This window comes from Lissotriton helveticus, chromosome 3_1 (assembly GCF_964261635.1).
Source record: "Lissotriton helveticus chromosome 3_1, aLisHel1.1, whole genome shotgun sequence".
NCBI classification, from domain to species: Eukaryota; Metazoa; Chordata; class Amphibia; order Caudata; family Salamandridae; genus Lissotriton; species Lissotriton helveticus.
This window is the reverse complement of record NC_136061.1, coordinates 998,524,541-998,541,323: the sequence shown is the minus strand read 5'-3', so window position 1 is coordinate 998,541,323 and position 16,783 is coordinate 998,524,541. Positions and strand designations below refer to the sequence as shown.

Here is a 16,783-nt window from a genome sequence, read left to right as displayed (position 1 = left end):
TGGAGTTTTCTTCCTTCATGCTCCCTCTGGAGTTTCTTTTCTTCTAGCGCTCCTTGCAACCTTAATTGTTCGACGGCCAATTTTTTCTCAGCCAGCTTGATCTCTCCTTCTATTTTGAGGCGCGCTAGCTCTAGTTCGTGGCTTCTGTTTCGTTCTCGATCAGTCATCTCCTCTGATGACAGGCCCCTCTCCGTGCTAGGACAGGATGTACTCTCCCGACCACCCCGGAATCCTCCTCTCCCACAAATACTGCCGAGTCTTATCGTTCGGTCCCCGCCGGGGGAGGACTCTATGATCGTACACACTGAACTCACACCACACTGATGAACAGACACCACACCGTGAATCTTGAGTAGGCACGTTCTTTATCACAGTTAAAAGGAATCAATATTTACAAAGCTTGCTGGTTCGCAAAGTCTCGGTTGGAAGGAATAGGGAAGCGGGACAGTCTCTGTAGTGGGCCAGTACGTCACGTACCCTACGCACAGCTCTCAATCCTCGAGCCGGGGGATATGGAGTTGGAGGTGGTACTGACTGATCTACTCACTTCGGTTCGAGTCAGGGCGTGTTGGTAGCGTCGATGGTCCAGCCGGACCAGGGTACTCCTCAAGCCGCGACGAGGTCAGCAGGGCTCGATCCGGAGTGCACAGAGGTGCTGTTAGTTCGTGGGGAGCCGCGACAGCGTCAGCAGGGCTCAGGATGTTCAGCGAGGTCTTTAGAGTTCCAAGGATGAGCCGCGACGAGGTCAGCAGGGCTCCGGGATCTTAGTTCCTTTGGTTCGAGGGTGAGCCGCGACAGTGTCAGCAGGGCTCCGTGATCTTAGTTCCTTCTTTTCGAGGGTGAGCCGCGACAGCGTCAGCAGGGCTCGTGGGGTACAGAGTTCGGTCTCTCCTCAAGGTCATCCGCGATCAGATCAGCAGGGCTTTCTTGTCCAGGATACAACTGCCCGCTAGTTCTGAGGCGGCCCTTCATATAGTCCAGTGGCCCTTTGATGTCCGGACCCTCTCAGGAGGGGACCCTGTGGTCCGGGGGCGGGTCAGCCGAGTGTTCCGTCGGCTGGCTCTTTGATGCTTTTAGAAGATGCGTCCAGGGATTCCCAGACGCCCATCAAGGTCTGGAGCCAGCTCTCGGGGAGGCCAAAGATGTGATCGAAACCAGCCCCCAGGGGCAGGCTAGAGGTGTGAGCGAAACCAGTCTCTCGGGAGGAGGCCAGAGGTGCCATTGAAGTCTTTGGTCCGGGGTACTTGGAGGGTCCTCTAACCCCCAGCCAGGTCAGGCGCGTCTGCCGCCTACGTTTCTCCGGGGCCGGGGTCGGCCAAGGGTTGCCGAGCCAGGGACGGCGGAAAGGGAAAATGGCGGCCGGTGGGTCTGTGTGGCAATAATGGTGTTCGGTGGCCACGTGTAGGGATGCAGGAGCGGGTCACCCAGCACTGGGTCAGGGTATGCGGGTAGTGTGGTGTAAGGCTCTGGCGGATCGGGGACAGTCCGACCAGTGGTTCTTGGGGTGCAGGGCTGTGCGCACAGGGTGCTGAGGATCGGAGGAAACCATGCCACGAGGCCAGGTCCAACAGAACACTATTGGAAGGTATCATCCTGAAGACACCGCTAACACTGTCAGCGACTCTTGTGTTTTTCGGGGTATATGGTGATCTGGATATAACGCTTGATAATAAATCAAGGGAGTTGCTTTTCTACTTGATATTGCTGGCAAGACAAGAGATATGCAAACATTGGAAATACCCCACACCACCCCACCCTATCAATTGGCAGCGGCCAGGTGGATATGTAAAACAATAATAGATGGTAGTTTACTATGAATAAGGGAAGTGTGGAAGGCCTTCGCTGATTGGTCGAGTTAGCTGGGATGCCTCTACAGCAATAAAGGGGGAAGGTGTCTATTCTTTGGGATGAAAGAACCTTCTTCAAGGGTCTTGCTGTACCACATAATCACACATCACATAATTACACTGTATTCAATACAACATAAATACACTCCACATACCACTCAGTACTACATAATTGCATGTCACATAATTACTCTCTACTTAATGCAAGATAAATACACTCCACACAATACCACTCTGTGCCATATAATAACACAACACATAGTTACACTGTACTCAATGCAACATAAATACACACCTTTCACTCAAGTTCGTGCTATAAAAAACAACAAAAAACGATTGCAATGCATACGTCTCACATTACTGAATCTTTGAGCTGCTAGTGTTGCATTTTTATTAGCAATGCCAACAGCTCAAACTTTTATAATGCAAGACCTATTGCATTGCAAATGCTTGTTTTTGAACTGCTGCTGGGATTGAGTCTCGCCGGTTGAGTTCATTCTCTTTAAACCACTGTAAAATTGCTTTGATGTCTAACTGCCAGTTCTCACCTTCGAAATAAGGAGGTCTACTGCTAAACTGGGGTAAGAGACTATGGCAGGTACACGTGAACACATGCACATGCTGGCTAACTCAGTCCGGTATCTGCACACATGTAACTTGTCACAAGTAGGACCAAGAGTAAATTGGCAAAGGCATGTGCAGATCTTATAACTTAAAGAAACATCTAAAAAGAAATATGGTGAAAGCTGCACCAAAATATTAACTTGCATTGGCTCAAAGTAGACAAAAAGTAAAGTGTCTTTTTTCCTCCTTCCAAAAAGGTCAAAAGTGAAAATATGATATTAATTTGGCCATATGTTCACTACTTCATATACTATACATTAGGTTTGGCAGCCTTTCCTGGTTCGTCCCTTAACGAGATTTGGTGTTTGAACTGCCCTGCTGGGCAGTTCAAGTCAGGTACCCTCTGGGCTAGCAGGTAAATTAATCAAGGTGATGAATTGAGGTAGATTTCCCCCCCGGACAATAGGCAATTTCCCAGGAGGTAACGTTCTCCTGAGAGATTAAGACGATGGGGTAGGAACCAGCATGGTCTCATTAACTTCACATACTGACAATCCTGTGCATGCCATTACTCCCAGAGACAAATGGGGCAACCAGACCTCTGCCACCACTCACACAGGAGCTACTTTTTGACGTTTTTGGAAGGAAGGAATTCACCATTTAGGAATATTTCTGAACCATGAGTGGAAAAATGATGTGGCATCCTTGGATTCGGCAGAGACACCCATCTTCTAGAGCTCTCCAGGAGGACGGAAAATATAACAGCCTTCTGATTAATCCCTGCTTGAAGAGGGCTCCAAGCTTGTACTTCTAGGGACTTTTGTCTCCATGGCCTGTGGCCTTCGTTTCCCAATTCCTCTGGGTGAAAGGAGAGGGACATCTTGCTTGGAACCTCAGAGGAGAGAGTTCCATTTGAACTTCTGTGGACAGGTCCTGTGATGGGTACCCCTGGAGTGGGGACCCTTGTGTTAGACCCACTGACACCCTGCAAATGGCCAGGGGGATGTGAGGCTTGGGATGTGCATACAGGCAGTGTAACCAGCCTTAAGGGCCTTGGAAAGTGCTGAAGAAAGACGGGGCGGGTCCATCATTTGAGGGGAGGGGCGTCTCACCAGGGCTGAAAAATAAAACAGTAATAAACTTTATTTAGCGCCCTGTTCGAACAAAGTGTCAGGATGGGACATGGCCAGCGCTGCCGAGTGGAAGCAGCAGGGAGCTGTGTGGTTTAAAATGTACAGGTCTGTCTGGATGGCCGTCTTGGGACGACCAGTCAGACATGCGCATTTTAAAGTTCTCTAACCTAGCTGTCTTAGACAGCTGGTTTAGAGAAAGTGCAGGCCTCCAGTGCTCTTAGTAGTGCAAGGAGAACCTGCTCTATCTAATCTTGGCGCTGCTTTATGCTATAAAAGCCAGGATTGGGTAGTGCAGTTTCCTGCATCAGGAGCTTCGTGGAAGACGCCTGAGGGAGGAGGAAGTCTCGCCGTGGAGGTAAGTGAATGTATTTAATTTTAGTATTTATTGTGCCCGCACACCCTCCCCCGCCTCACCACTCTCAGTATAATCCAGCCTGGAGAAAGATCCCAGACCAAGAAGATTACCAGGAGCCTAGATCGAAGAGCAGGTCTAAGGCCCTGTGCATCTCCTTAAGGCTGGAAGTCGGTAGCTGTGCATGTGATTTGCAAAAGAGCCTTGCAACTGGGGCTTCCAGGAGCTAAAGTGGTATGAGGGCGTGGCCAACTCCCTCATCGAAAATAGAGACAACTAAATATGAGTGCTCAATCAAGACACCCCAAATTATTAAAGGCTAGGAGTCCGTCATTGATTTCTCCTGGTGGCTGGAGCATTCCACCAGAAGTCCAAAAGATTAAAACACATCAAAAAATTCCCATCGCGCCAGAGATTTCACTATTTCACTTGGGCACGTGTGAGCAACAATCCCTTGGGCTGCTACACTCGAAGCAAATCCAACCTTGTTTGTTGCAAAACTTAATTACCTGTGGAGAGGCTTGTGGGACCTCCCCTAGACTGCCTGCCAGAGACGAAGCACAGTTGAGCTGTGATCAGTGGTTAGAGACAGGGAACCAGTCCCAGGGGAGGGCAAGGGTCTCTGGGGGATTAATGTAACTCAGGCTCGCTGCAGCCATTCAAACAAAATCTCCTCTGTTGGGGTCCAGCGCACTGGAGCAGAACGCATTGCCCTGGTGGCTGGTCCATGTTCCTGTGTCTGAAGAGTGCAAAGAATAATAATAAAAAAAGGTGAGTGACCACGAAAAATGTAGTACCACAAATGTCACCAAGTCTGCAAGATACCCTCGTAAGGCTAAGGGACCATAAAATGTCTATATTTTTCTTGTGGTGCCACAATACTTATTTCATGAGTTTGCTTTGGGGGCCTTCTAGGAGCACAGGTGGGCCCACAACATCACCCCAGAAGTGGCCACGCCAAAATTGTATTGACCTGTTCTATTCATTTCAGTATTTCAAATACTCCTGGAGCTGGGATATCTCTTTAAAAGCTTTGTAATACATAGGCCTTTGTCTTTATGTGCTGTGGTCTTACGCAGCCAGGTTAAAGATTGGAGAAAGACTCGTACACTGGACTTCTGTTGAATGTAAAAATCTTTCACATGTTAAATTTTGTTACAGTGTTAACAGTTAATCATTGCATATATTGTCTTATGTCCTTGAAAGGTGGTTTCACTTGAGAGGGTTTCAATATTTGTTTGCTCTGTGTGAACACTGTATTTTGTCTTTGATTGTTGTGGTGACACCCTGATAAAGCAAGTATACTTTACGTTGAAATAGTGTACTCCTCAATTTGTGTTAGGCTCATGGGGGTGGTAAGTTTATAGGATTCTGGACTTGCTTGTGTACAGACTGTCATGGTGAATTCAGTGCAGGGAGTCTAAGGTGCCATTAGGGGATTACCTCACCTTTAGTGTGCTCCACCTTTTGGTTGTGATGCCCTTTGTAGAGGGTGTCACCAATGGTATTTCCACCTGCCATTTGTGTTCGTATTTGTAAATTTGTGTGCAGTATTTTGTAGTATGGTTAATAAAGTACTTTTTTCTTTTTATACAAAAAAATGAAAAAGCACTGACAGGACAACAACTCAGGGCCTTATTACCATGTCGGTCGGAGTTGCCCCACATGGTGCGGTTGCATACTCCCATTTCTCAATGGGCGCTTGTGCTACAGCTGTAAACCGGCTGTAGCACAAGCTCCCATGGAGAAATGGGGGATTGTATTCATCCCTACACCGCATGGCAGGCTCCTCAAGGTGCCTGCCACAAGATGCAAGGGTCAACAGTGGGGCACCATAGATGGCCCCTCTGCCCCCAACCTGCGACTGCAAGGAGAAGGGGGCCCTACTAGGAGCCCCCAAACTCGCTTTCTGACAGGCTTTCCATGTCGTAAAATACGGCGTGGAAAGCCTGGGGGAAACAGAGCATCATAACCCCGACAGTGGAAATGCCTATCATTGGGATCACAAGCTGTTCTCTGACTGGCCGATTAGCCCCTTGAGCCTGTCGGAATCCAGCCTGAGTGACCGGCCAGTTTCAATTCCGACCGCTTTGATTTGAATTATTTCGGAAGTGAATCCGCCGATGAACGTGAAAGACTCCGACCTGAGGTCGGAGGCTTTTCGACACTCATCATAATCGGGCCCTTAGCATGTGTTGCCAAGTTCCGAGACAATATCCCACATCATCTCACTTAAGTAATCCTTGGACTTTCTTTCCTCAATACCATGAGCCTTATATGCTAAAAAGGAGTACTTGGTGGGGTATTCGCAGTATGGGGACACCTGGACACCAGCATCAAAAGAGATGAGTTGTTACACTTTTAGCCCAGTGCCCCTGTCTGCTCTGGGACCATCTGACCCATAATTCATACAGTCCCCGAAAACTCAAGGATTTGTATCCTAAAAAGAAGGCCGTCTAAGTTTTGGAATGAGATAGCTCAGTGTATACTATATGATACACATTTGAGTAATCACTTGGAAGAAACTACGCTCATGTAATTATAAGAACTTTTTATATTCAGAATGTTCATTAGGGGCATAGATAATTGTCTAAGAAAATATATTCCATTGAACTGCTTGCTGTGCTATGGTACCTTTTTCTGTGTATCAGTGAATGTTTTCATTGTATTAGCAGAGGAGTGTTTACTTCACTGTGATAACACATTTTCTTAATTCTTGCAGAAACAGCATCTTAAACAGGAGATGCTGTATGGTGAACTGTATTTTGTCTGTGCATGTTAGTGTTAAATCCATATTACTAAAAGATAAGTTATCTAGGGTCTAAGAGCAATTGAAGGGAACAATGTTATTGCAATTAAATGGATAGCACAACTATTTTTTTCCTGGACATGACTTACACTAATGCTGTATACACTGTGATCAGAAGGAGGGATGAAACCTGCAAGAGATCACTAACGTTTTCTTAAACGTTTGGAATCCCTGCTGAGAAGTGTCTACGCTACTAGAAAAGGATTCCAACTGGTTGGTTGCAAAGCACTGAAAAGTTACAGAGACCTAACTGATTTGCAAAGGGGAAGCTGTCCCTTTGGGATAACTTCCTCTTTGGGAACCACGAGGGGCAGCTTCAGGGGAGCAGGCAGAAATCCAGATGACCAGTGCATGCTATCCCAAGTGTGTTCTCAATATGGCAACTTTATTTTGTAAAAGCAGCACCTGGCCTCTTGTAATGGGCTGATTCGGCTTTACAAAATGGGTTAGTTTGAGAAAGTAAATGTAAGGATGCAGTCTGTTGTCTCTTGCACTCCACAATCTTTGAATTCTAAGTAATTCACTGTGATGCAGCCTATTACTACATAGGTCACTTCACAAACTGAGGATATGAATCTTTGTACATCAGGCCTCAGACTCTTTTTGTCCTCTTCCATTGAGTTGTTCTATCTGTGTTGCAACTAGCTCAGACTTTCTGCTAGTTCTTAAGTCTATATTGCTACATAATTTCCAGACTACTTCCTTACCTTTTCTTCTCTTGTCACTTTGCTGTTGCATTGCTGTCAAAATGCAATAAAAGGCAAATGAAGGAAAGACTTGTCATTAATGCATTTCTGTTCGGAATAAATATCATTTTCTATTAGCATTTTCCCCCATGGTTTACTCTTTGCATTTTTCTGCTTTTTTTTAAGGCTTCGGATGATGAATCGTACATCAGTGATGTGAGCGATAATATTTCTGAGGACAACACCTGTGGCGCAGACAATGTTTCCTGTCAAAGTAGAGTATAATTAGATTTTCTCCATAAGCACGCATGCGTGTAAAAGCGTCATAATTCATGCATGTTTCATATTTCATGGCTTTCTTTCAAAATCTGTGCTACCTTGTTTAGTGAATTATAACAATAATGTAGAAGAAAGTCTAAAAGGGGGTGCAATGAACAAAGGAATTCTTGGAACGATTACTGCAGATTATTACCGTAATCTTGCTGTCAAATTCAAAGGCATATACAGTCTCACAAAGTTGATCTAATATTACAGCCAATACCCCATGCCTAGTAGTCAGTATGCCAATTTTGTTTCTCAACTTTATCTTAAAACTGTAGGAAGGAAGTAAACCATATGTTTTTTCCATCAGAATTTCTTATAATGTTATTGAAGGTAAAAAAAAGGAATGCAATTCTTAAACATTATCTCGTTTTCTGCTCTTTATGATGACAAAGAAAATGAGTAAACAGTTTTAACCAAATACGGTGCATGTAACTTTCACAGACTAATCTTAACATGTCAATATGGAAGCACAGCATTGCGCACGAGCCCCATTCAGGAAGGAGTAGCCATTTTGTAGCCCCAAGTAGGAACGATGAATGTATCAGTTAGCCACTAGGAGAGAAGGAAACGCTTTATCTGGAAGGAATGATGTAGAACAAGTGGAAACACACATGTATACTCAACTGTGCACCATAAGATTATAACTGGGATTTGGGCATGGGACGAAGAGAATTTCACACAACATAAACACATGTACCCTTTATGTCAGTGTTATTAGACACTCATATATAAGGAAGACCTTGCAAATGTAAAAGAAAAGATAACACTTTGAGACAGCCTAAAAAGTCTAACATAAGTTGAATGGAAAAATAGCCAGCATGTACACAATCACTGCAGGGCAATTGCTATTTCAATGGACCGGAGCTTCCGCCTTCAATCAGTTGGAGCATACAATGCTCAAATCCATACATTCTAAATTAGTTTTTGCACCATATTTTCTCAATACAAGTGAATGGCAGCGAGAGCACATGATCAATAGCGTCACTAAAAGAAAGTAAATAATGAGCAGGTGGTAGGATCTTTTCAAGAGAAGGAATGCAAGAAGTCACACTTTGTGATGCAAATTCTCAAAACAAAGCTATGTTTTCTACATGATGGCTATGGTGCAGTGGAAATACATGAAGCCTAGCTTATATACTAGAATTAATGTGCTCTGCTGGTTAATGTCTAACAACATTGCTAATCAATAATAAAATATATCATTCAACATTACGGTAAGTAAGGGCAACTCTACTTTCTCACTACTATCAATAAAAGGCTTGTGATTAATTTGAAAAAATAACATAAAACATAACGCAGATACAACAAACACGTCTTTGAACACAGTAGGTAGAACACCTAACCAAATTCCTAGTCAACCACTATTTGATAAACGAGGTTTCTGGAAACCGAATGCTCTAAACAAAAGTAAAATTGATACAACATGAAATATTCTTAAGAAAATGCCCTAGCATGAGAGGTAGCATGAAACTTACTAAACCAAACTCAATAAACAGGAAACAGATTCAAAGAATGGCAAATAAAGATGCTCAAAATACCTGAAATTAAAGAAAGGCATGCACATATTCCAGAGGAAGCTGTAACTCGATAGGATTTCTAAATTTTGTTAGACACTGCCAGAGATCAGAAAGTAAAGACTGAAATTATTACTGACATCAAATTAAATACAGAACATGCTTTATATGGCTAGCAGGAATAAAGTTAAACATGGTGGCAGAGAGTGTGAAGTTTTGGGAAGACTGATTTAAAAGTCGGTATAGTGATTTACTAGTCAGTTTAGTCTGTAAGAACTTTATGTAGCAGGCCGGATGGGGAGAAATCACAATCTCAATTGTGCAAAGTGAGAAAGAGGTGACGTTTTGTGGCAGAAAGAGACCTTAGCAAACTCCTTAGGTGACTTCAAGGCCAGTGGGAGAGCAATTGAACTGCCATTTGTCTTAGGGAATTTTTGCAACAGTGCTTACGATAAAGGTGTGGTTTTGAATGGCAAATGTATAAGTAGGGCAGGAGCATCAAGATGATTTAGTGTGTACACTTTTCTAACACAGAGTGCACATTGGTGTCTCTGTTGTCTACAGGCAGGCAGTCAAAAAGTGCGTCAGAAAGTGGTCTAAACACAGTGCCAAGGTGAGCTTTGGCTGACTACTTTCTCCTTTGCTTCCCACTTCAGTTGTCAGTGTGCACCCCACGTTTAGGCCCTTCTCATTTATGAAAGAGGGGGACCTTCATGCAAGAGGTTTATGTCTGTGGACTGGAGGCTACTGGTCATGGTGAAGCTGGGCAAGATTAGATTAATTTTAACATTAACAATAGCTCTCACACAGGTTAAACCTGAGAGACTGCGTTTATAGGCAGTCTTCTTAAACTTTATTCGACAATTAAGTCATAAAAGTATACAGAAAATACACAATTTTAGATTAAAAATCCATTAAAACATATACATAAATATTAAAAGGTATTAAACTACGTTAGACTATTGCCGAATATCTTCTTACATTATTTCATAAATCCTAAAAACAACTCATCAATATACATTTGGTCCAGGGGCGTATTGCACAAAAAGCTCATAAAAACAACCCCCAAAAATTTACAAGTATAAAACAGCTTATTATTCACATGCCTGCCGCTATTTGTTTTATACGAATTACCCAGGCCCATTTAAAAAATTTAGCCACAGCAACAGCAATTAGTGGCGTCGGGTCAGTACATAGGATTCTTAAAGCCTCTTGATGTCTATGGATACCAAACAATTTACATATAGGCTTAATCCACATCGATCTAGGGGCCGAATACAAAGGACAGAAGAAGAGGAAGTGACTTAGTGACTCTTGTTCCTCCCCACACTTAGGACATCTGTCATTACCATTTTCTCCTGCCCATTTAGCTGTAAAAGACCTTACTGGAAGGGAACCTACTCTCAGTTGGAAATAGAGCTTACGGACCTGCTGTTTCCCGATAGTGTCCCAATATAATTCCAGCTTTGGTCGGGCTTTAATTTCCATGAATCGGCCGGTTAAGTGCGAGGAGAGTCCTTTTGTCCTCGCTTCTGTAATCACCATCTCCCAATACTTTTCTTTTACAATTTTTTGGGAGGGGAATATGGCGTTTTCCGGGTCATCCCAGAGTTCCCTCATTCCCATTTTGAAAAGTAAAGACCGAATGGCCTTCAGCCAATGAATTTTCTTGCATGAATCCATAATCATTATCTCCCTCAGCCCTTGGGCATAATGTCGTAATTCTTCAGTGGACCATAAACGGCGCCAGTACAATAATGGCCGTAGAAAGGCAAGATCTTGCACCGTCTTTTTTCCAAGATCCCACATTAGTGGTATTAACGGGGTACTTATGGGAACGCTTGTAGCTTTCCGCAGAAATTCATTTTCTGCCAGCGTCAGCTTTCTTTTTTTTTTTTTTTTTGAAAACCTTTATTGTACAGAAATTGCTCATAAATACGGGCCTACAACCCATCGGGCCGGCCACCACAATTATAGAAGCACAATGATCAGGACAGAAGCTCCAGCAGGGTACCACAGTAATCCAAACGGGAATCAAAGGCGAAAAGCCACAGAGCAACCACCACGAGCAGGATGAGAGAAGGTTGATTTTATAATAGAAAAAGGGGTATAGCAGAATGATGGCAATCATTAAGGTCCAGAGGGCCGTGGCGGGCCGCGAGCAAGCAGTAATACAAAACACAGGAAAATTCAAAAAGAACAGTCACATATTAACAAAGGCAGAACGTGAGTCCCACATTAGTAAGCAATTGCAACCGCTGCCCTGCGCCCACCCACCACTACGAGAACACACAATGATACAGAGAACGGAAAATAGGCTTACAAAACAAGAGCCCTCTGCTACAACAACCCAGGGGAGGGAAGAGAAAAAAAAAAAAAAAGGGGGGAAGGGAAAAAGGAAAAGGACATCGGGAAAAAGGGGGGAAGAAAGAACGCGGCATCACAGCATGCGCCCCATGGCTAACAAAGCACTCAAAAATAGACCGGCACAGGGAACCAGTGGTAACAGGAGTAATAGATGCGTAGTAAACCGTGACGGCAGGGAGACCAGAGGGCCCATGCTAGCAAAAACACCCCAGGGGGTCCACATACAGACACCGCGTCCCGAAAAAAGAGAATACATAAGAGCCATAGAACCAAAAAAGGAAAAGAGGGGGAAAAAACAAAATGACAGACCCCTCCCCCACCCCGCACACCCCACCCTGCACCCCTGCAGAAGGCTATGGCCTACCCCCCAGCAGCGTGCCTGTCGCCCTAACTAGAAACCCGAAATATAGAAGAGTTAAAAGGAAAGAAAGAACCACAAAGACAAAAAGAAGAAGGGGAAATAGGGAGACAACGACGGGAGAGGAGCCACATAATCAAAACCATCAGCTCCCACCCCCCCGTCCGAACACACTCAGTGCCCACGGGAAGATAGTAATTACGAGGATAAGCTCCAGGAACATGAAGGAGAATCGAACATAGTCATACAGTCACAAACGGATCATCCGACCATACCGCAAAATAATAGTCCACCGAGGCAAGTTCATCTCAACCCTGTCCTCGTCTATCCAAAGCCGTAGGTATGCAACGCACCAGGAACCAGATCATGAGGAACCAGAGGCGAATAGCAGGGAGTCCAATCATCAATCCACACAAGTCATATCGATTTCGACCCAGATGAACAGGAAAAGACGGTAACCACCACAGGTAATGCAGGCACAGTTCCGCCGTCAATAGGAGGAAAGCCGTTTCGGCGGAGCAACTACAGGATCTTCGTTCGGCCATTCGAGGCAAAAAAAGGAATGGGAGATCCAACGAGACCGGTCCGGACGGGACCCGGCGGCGGACCCCCAGCACAGGGGAAATCACATGATGATTGAGAGCAGCGGGTATCCGTATACCCAAACAAGCGGCAGCCGCCGGGTCCACGACCTCCAGGAAAGTCCCAGCAGCACACAGCAGCGATGAAGCCGCACACATCGGGGGGGGCCCAGCAGGCCCGGCAAAATGATCATCATCCAGTCCAGCGATAGGTGCGGTCACGGAAGCACTCCAGGAGCGCAAGGCGGCGAGAATGTCGCCAAGCGTAGGCTCACCTTTACGGTATTCAGCAAACGAGCCATGCGGCGGACCAGCGTCGCCAGTCTCGGCCAGGCTGAGAGACAGGGAGCCGGCCGCCATCTTGAAAGCCCGGCGGGGCCGCGGCAATCTCCGACCCCCGTCCGGCCACAAGGGGGGGTCACACAGGATACAGCCGACCACAAGCAGTGGCACCCCCAGGGCAGGAAGGCGGGCCACTAGGATAAGGAGGGTCGCCGGCTCCCACACGCCACCGGCTCCGTTCTCCGAGTCCGGGCGGAGGGACTCAAGATGGCCGGACAGGAGAACAAAGGGGAGACGAGCCACATACACGGTCAACCTCCGTCCATGGAAGGCAGTGCCTCAACACCAGGCCGCAGGATCGCCGGTCCAGGCCCGGAGAGCCGTCACCGGTCTAATTGCACATCGGCCTCTCCGACCGAGCCCACACCTCCACCAAGGGCCGGCTGCAGCGCTCCGCCCCGCCCGGGCCACCGAGGAGTTTCAGGCCCGCCCACTCCGGAAGCCCCGAAGCGAACAAGGGCGCAGCTCAGGATCCGCGGCACCTAGGAACAGACGGATCAGACGGTAAGTGCCAGCGAAATGTCTTAGTTCCATAGTCTACCAAAGAATACTTCCCGGGGCAGGATAAGACACAGGATAGACGTTCCAGGAAGGAAAGCGAACGGAGCCGAGCTAAAATGCAGCCATCGCGGACGCGAACTTGGCTCCTCCCCAGCGTCAGCTTTCTTAAATCCTCGAATCCCCAATGTTCAGCACCATAAAGTGCCGAACTTAACACCTTCATCCCGTATACTTCCAAAAGTGGGCTGATGGGCTTTGTTATCGAAGAGGTAAAATTTTTTAAAAGAATGCCTGCCTGCCTGCTGGCGGTGTTTTAGCACTACGATATCTAATTGGCTAGACCACCCCAGATCTCCCTGGAGGGTAACCCCCAGATATGTGAAGGCATCTACCCTCTCCAGCGGGGAACCATTCATATATATCGACCCTCTAAAAGGTCTGGCAGACCCATGAGTTTTACGGCCAGTAAGGACCATAAACTTGGTTTTTGCCGTGTTTATTTCTAAACCCATATCTAGGCAAAAGTCTTCGAATCGTTTCAGTGCGAGCTGTAGTCCCCTTGGTGTTTTTGAAATGATGAGGGTGTCGTCCGCAAACATGAGGATCGGGACCCGCTCTCCAGACATCGCAGGGGCATCGGTAGGGACCAGGGAGAGGAAGGCCGCAACCCCATTCACAAAGAGCGAGACCAAGGTCGGCGCCATGACACAACCTTGCCTCACTCCCTGCTCCACCGGGAACGGCTCCGTAACCTCTCCCTGGCAACCCCACCGAACCCGAGCGAACGTACCCTCATGCAAGCGGACGATCAAACTCAGCAGTTCAGGTGCCATCCCCAACCCCGCAAGGACTTTCCACAATATATTGCATGGGACCAAGTCAAAAGCCGCCCTTAAGTCGACAAAGACAGCATGCAGGGTACCTTTTTCCAGGACTACGGTGAGCCAATATAATATAATAAACCGGAAAACCTGGTCTATGGTACTTGTTTTTGGGCGAAATCCAGCCTGGAGGTGACTCAAGATATTATCATCATCCATCCAGGTCTGGATTCTACCTAGAACCAGCCGCCCCATGATCTTTAGTATACAGTCGATCAGACTTATTGGCCTATAATTTCCCGCTAATGCCTTGTCCCCTTTTTTGTACACTGGCACAATTTCTGCCCCTTTCCATGATTTAGGGACTTCCATCCCTTGGGCTATGGCGTTCGCCACATATAAAATATAAAACCGCCATCGCCCTCTATTGTTTAAGAATAGATCTGCGGGAACACAATCCATGCCGGTAGCAGGTCCCTCAGTGACTAGGTCCAATGCCCTGTCCACTTCTCCCAGAGTAAAGACAGCCTCCTTATAAAAAGTGTGATCAAATGCTCCCACACTGATGCCAATCGCCCTGTTGGCAAATTGGGGCTTAAAATAATCAACCCATAAATTTCGGTCGACGTTTTTTTGGGGGCTCTCGCGGTGCCCTCCCCAGTCCCATTTAAAAATATCCCAGAAAAGTTTAGGATTCTTTGCATTACACGCCACTTTAAGATCCTGCCACATGCCCTCTTCCCAATCCCTTTTAGCTATATGTTGCTTAAGCCTATAATTCGTGCGGGCCAACCTTATTATGCCCATTTCTTTAGGGGCAGATTTATGTTAACTGGCGCATCCCCAGGGATGCGCCAGTTAACATGCGCCACAGTGCGCCACTGCTCCGCCACCCATGGTGCGCCGCATTTATGATGCAGCGCACCATGGGGCAAAAACGGCACAGATGCGTGATGCATCTGTGCCGTAAAGGTGGCGCATTGCTGGAGTTGCGTCGCAAGCGCGACGCAGCTCCAGCAAGGCTCGGGGGTGCCTATCTTAACAATGCCGCGTCAAAACCTACGCCTGCTTCAAGCAGGCGCAGGCTTTTGACGCAGCATTGGCCTGAAAGTGACTGAGTGAAATCTCATAGATTTCACTCAGCCACTTTTGCGAGGCGCACCTGCCCCGGAACGCCCCCCCTGCGCCGGAACGCCCACAAGCGGCGCAGGGCTTTACAACGTGATGCATCTGCCTAGATGCGTCACGTTGTAAATCGTTCGTAGGGATGCGCCACGTTTACGCCGCCTTGCGTGACGCAACAGCGGCATAAACGTGGCGCAAGGGCCTCATAAATCTGCCCCTTAGTCTTTAAGGCTTAGCCCAATTCACTCCTAGCTTGGCGTCATTAACAATAGCACTTTCACCAGCACAGCCATCATCATCAATTAGAACATCTCTGATTAGGTGCTGCAGCTTTAAATACCACCTTATTCGTGGGTAGTGGCCTTCTACAGGCGCAGCCAGATAATCTTGTTTTACCCTCCACTCGTGATAGGCTGCAAACAGCAATGTGTGAGCAATCATACCCTGACTAGTAATTCCATGGGTTCTGTCTGGATTTTCTTCCATGGAGATGAACTTAGAACCAAGTAAAGTTTTCCACACACCTTTGAGTTTGTGATGGAAATTTTAATGCTCACTAGTTGTGATCCTTTTAAGCAGGAAGAATCTGACGTCTGTATTTGACTGTGCTTTTCGCTCATGTTCGCAGTCACAACGTGGGATTTTGGCATTCTTGAAGTGCAGCACACTCACAAAAAGTACTTCTTGTTGTGCGACCTGCAATTGACCAAAGACCTTAACCTGCAAATGTGAACTTGGTTGTTCGAAAATGAAGACATCTCTTTTAGGTTACATGTTATTCAACCGGTAAATTGAGCTTGAAATGCATAGTGTTCATTCGCTTCCTTAAAAGCAACAGATTCAATAGCAGAACCTTGGTTTTTGCAGCCGTAGATAAGTTTTCATTATTTAAATGTACACAAGCCTTGATTGAAAATAAGCAGTGAACAGAACTTCAGCAGATTTGAAAAACGCTATGCTTTTAAAATATCAGCCAGTGAAAATGTGAACAAAATGTGAATGAAAACCTAACTCTGATTTTTTAACAGAGCTTCATGTATTTGAAGCAGTACAGTCAATCAATCCATGTTCTTATAAAGCGCAACTACTCACCCATGAGGGGCTCAAGGCGCTGAGTCAGGGGAGGGGGGGGAGTGTTCGGGGAGGTGGATCTGCGGTTCAGTGAAAGAACCAGGCCTTGAGGTCCTTCCTGAATCGCAGCAGCGATTGTGATTGCCTGAGTTGCAGAGGGAGGGATTTCCAGATCTTTGCAGCGAGGTAAGAGGAGGATATTCCTTCAGCCGTAGTCTTGCGGACCCCGTTGGGCAAAGCTGAGATGTCTGATGGGATTGTAGAAGGAGAGGTGGTGGTTGAGGTATGCAGGTCTGGCATTTTGGAGGGCTTTGCAGGTGTGCTTGAGGAGCTTGAATGTGATTATTTTGTTGATAAGTAGACTGTGCAGGTCTCTGAGATGGCCGGT

General features: G+C 46.4%; 1 protein-coding gene across 2 annotated transcripts in view; it reads left to right on the top strand.

Moving 5' to 3' along the window:
- The window catches only part of OSBPL6 (oxysterol binding protein like 6), a 755,438-nt gene that overhangs the window by 556,436 nt on the left and 182,219 nt on the right, over positions 1–16,783 (top strand). For both annotated transcript variants that reach the window (XM_078681507.1, XM_078681506.1), the window contains one exon: positions 7,578–7,665. In XM_078681507.1, coding sequence (XP_078537633.1) covers positions 7,578–7,665 — 88 coding nt within the window. The remainder of the gene's footprint in view (positions 1–7,577; positions 7,666–16,783) is intronic.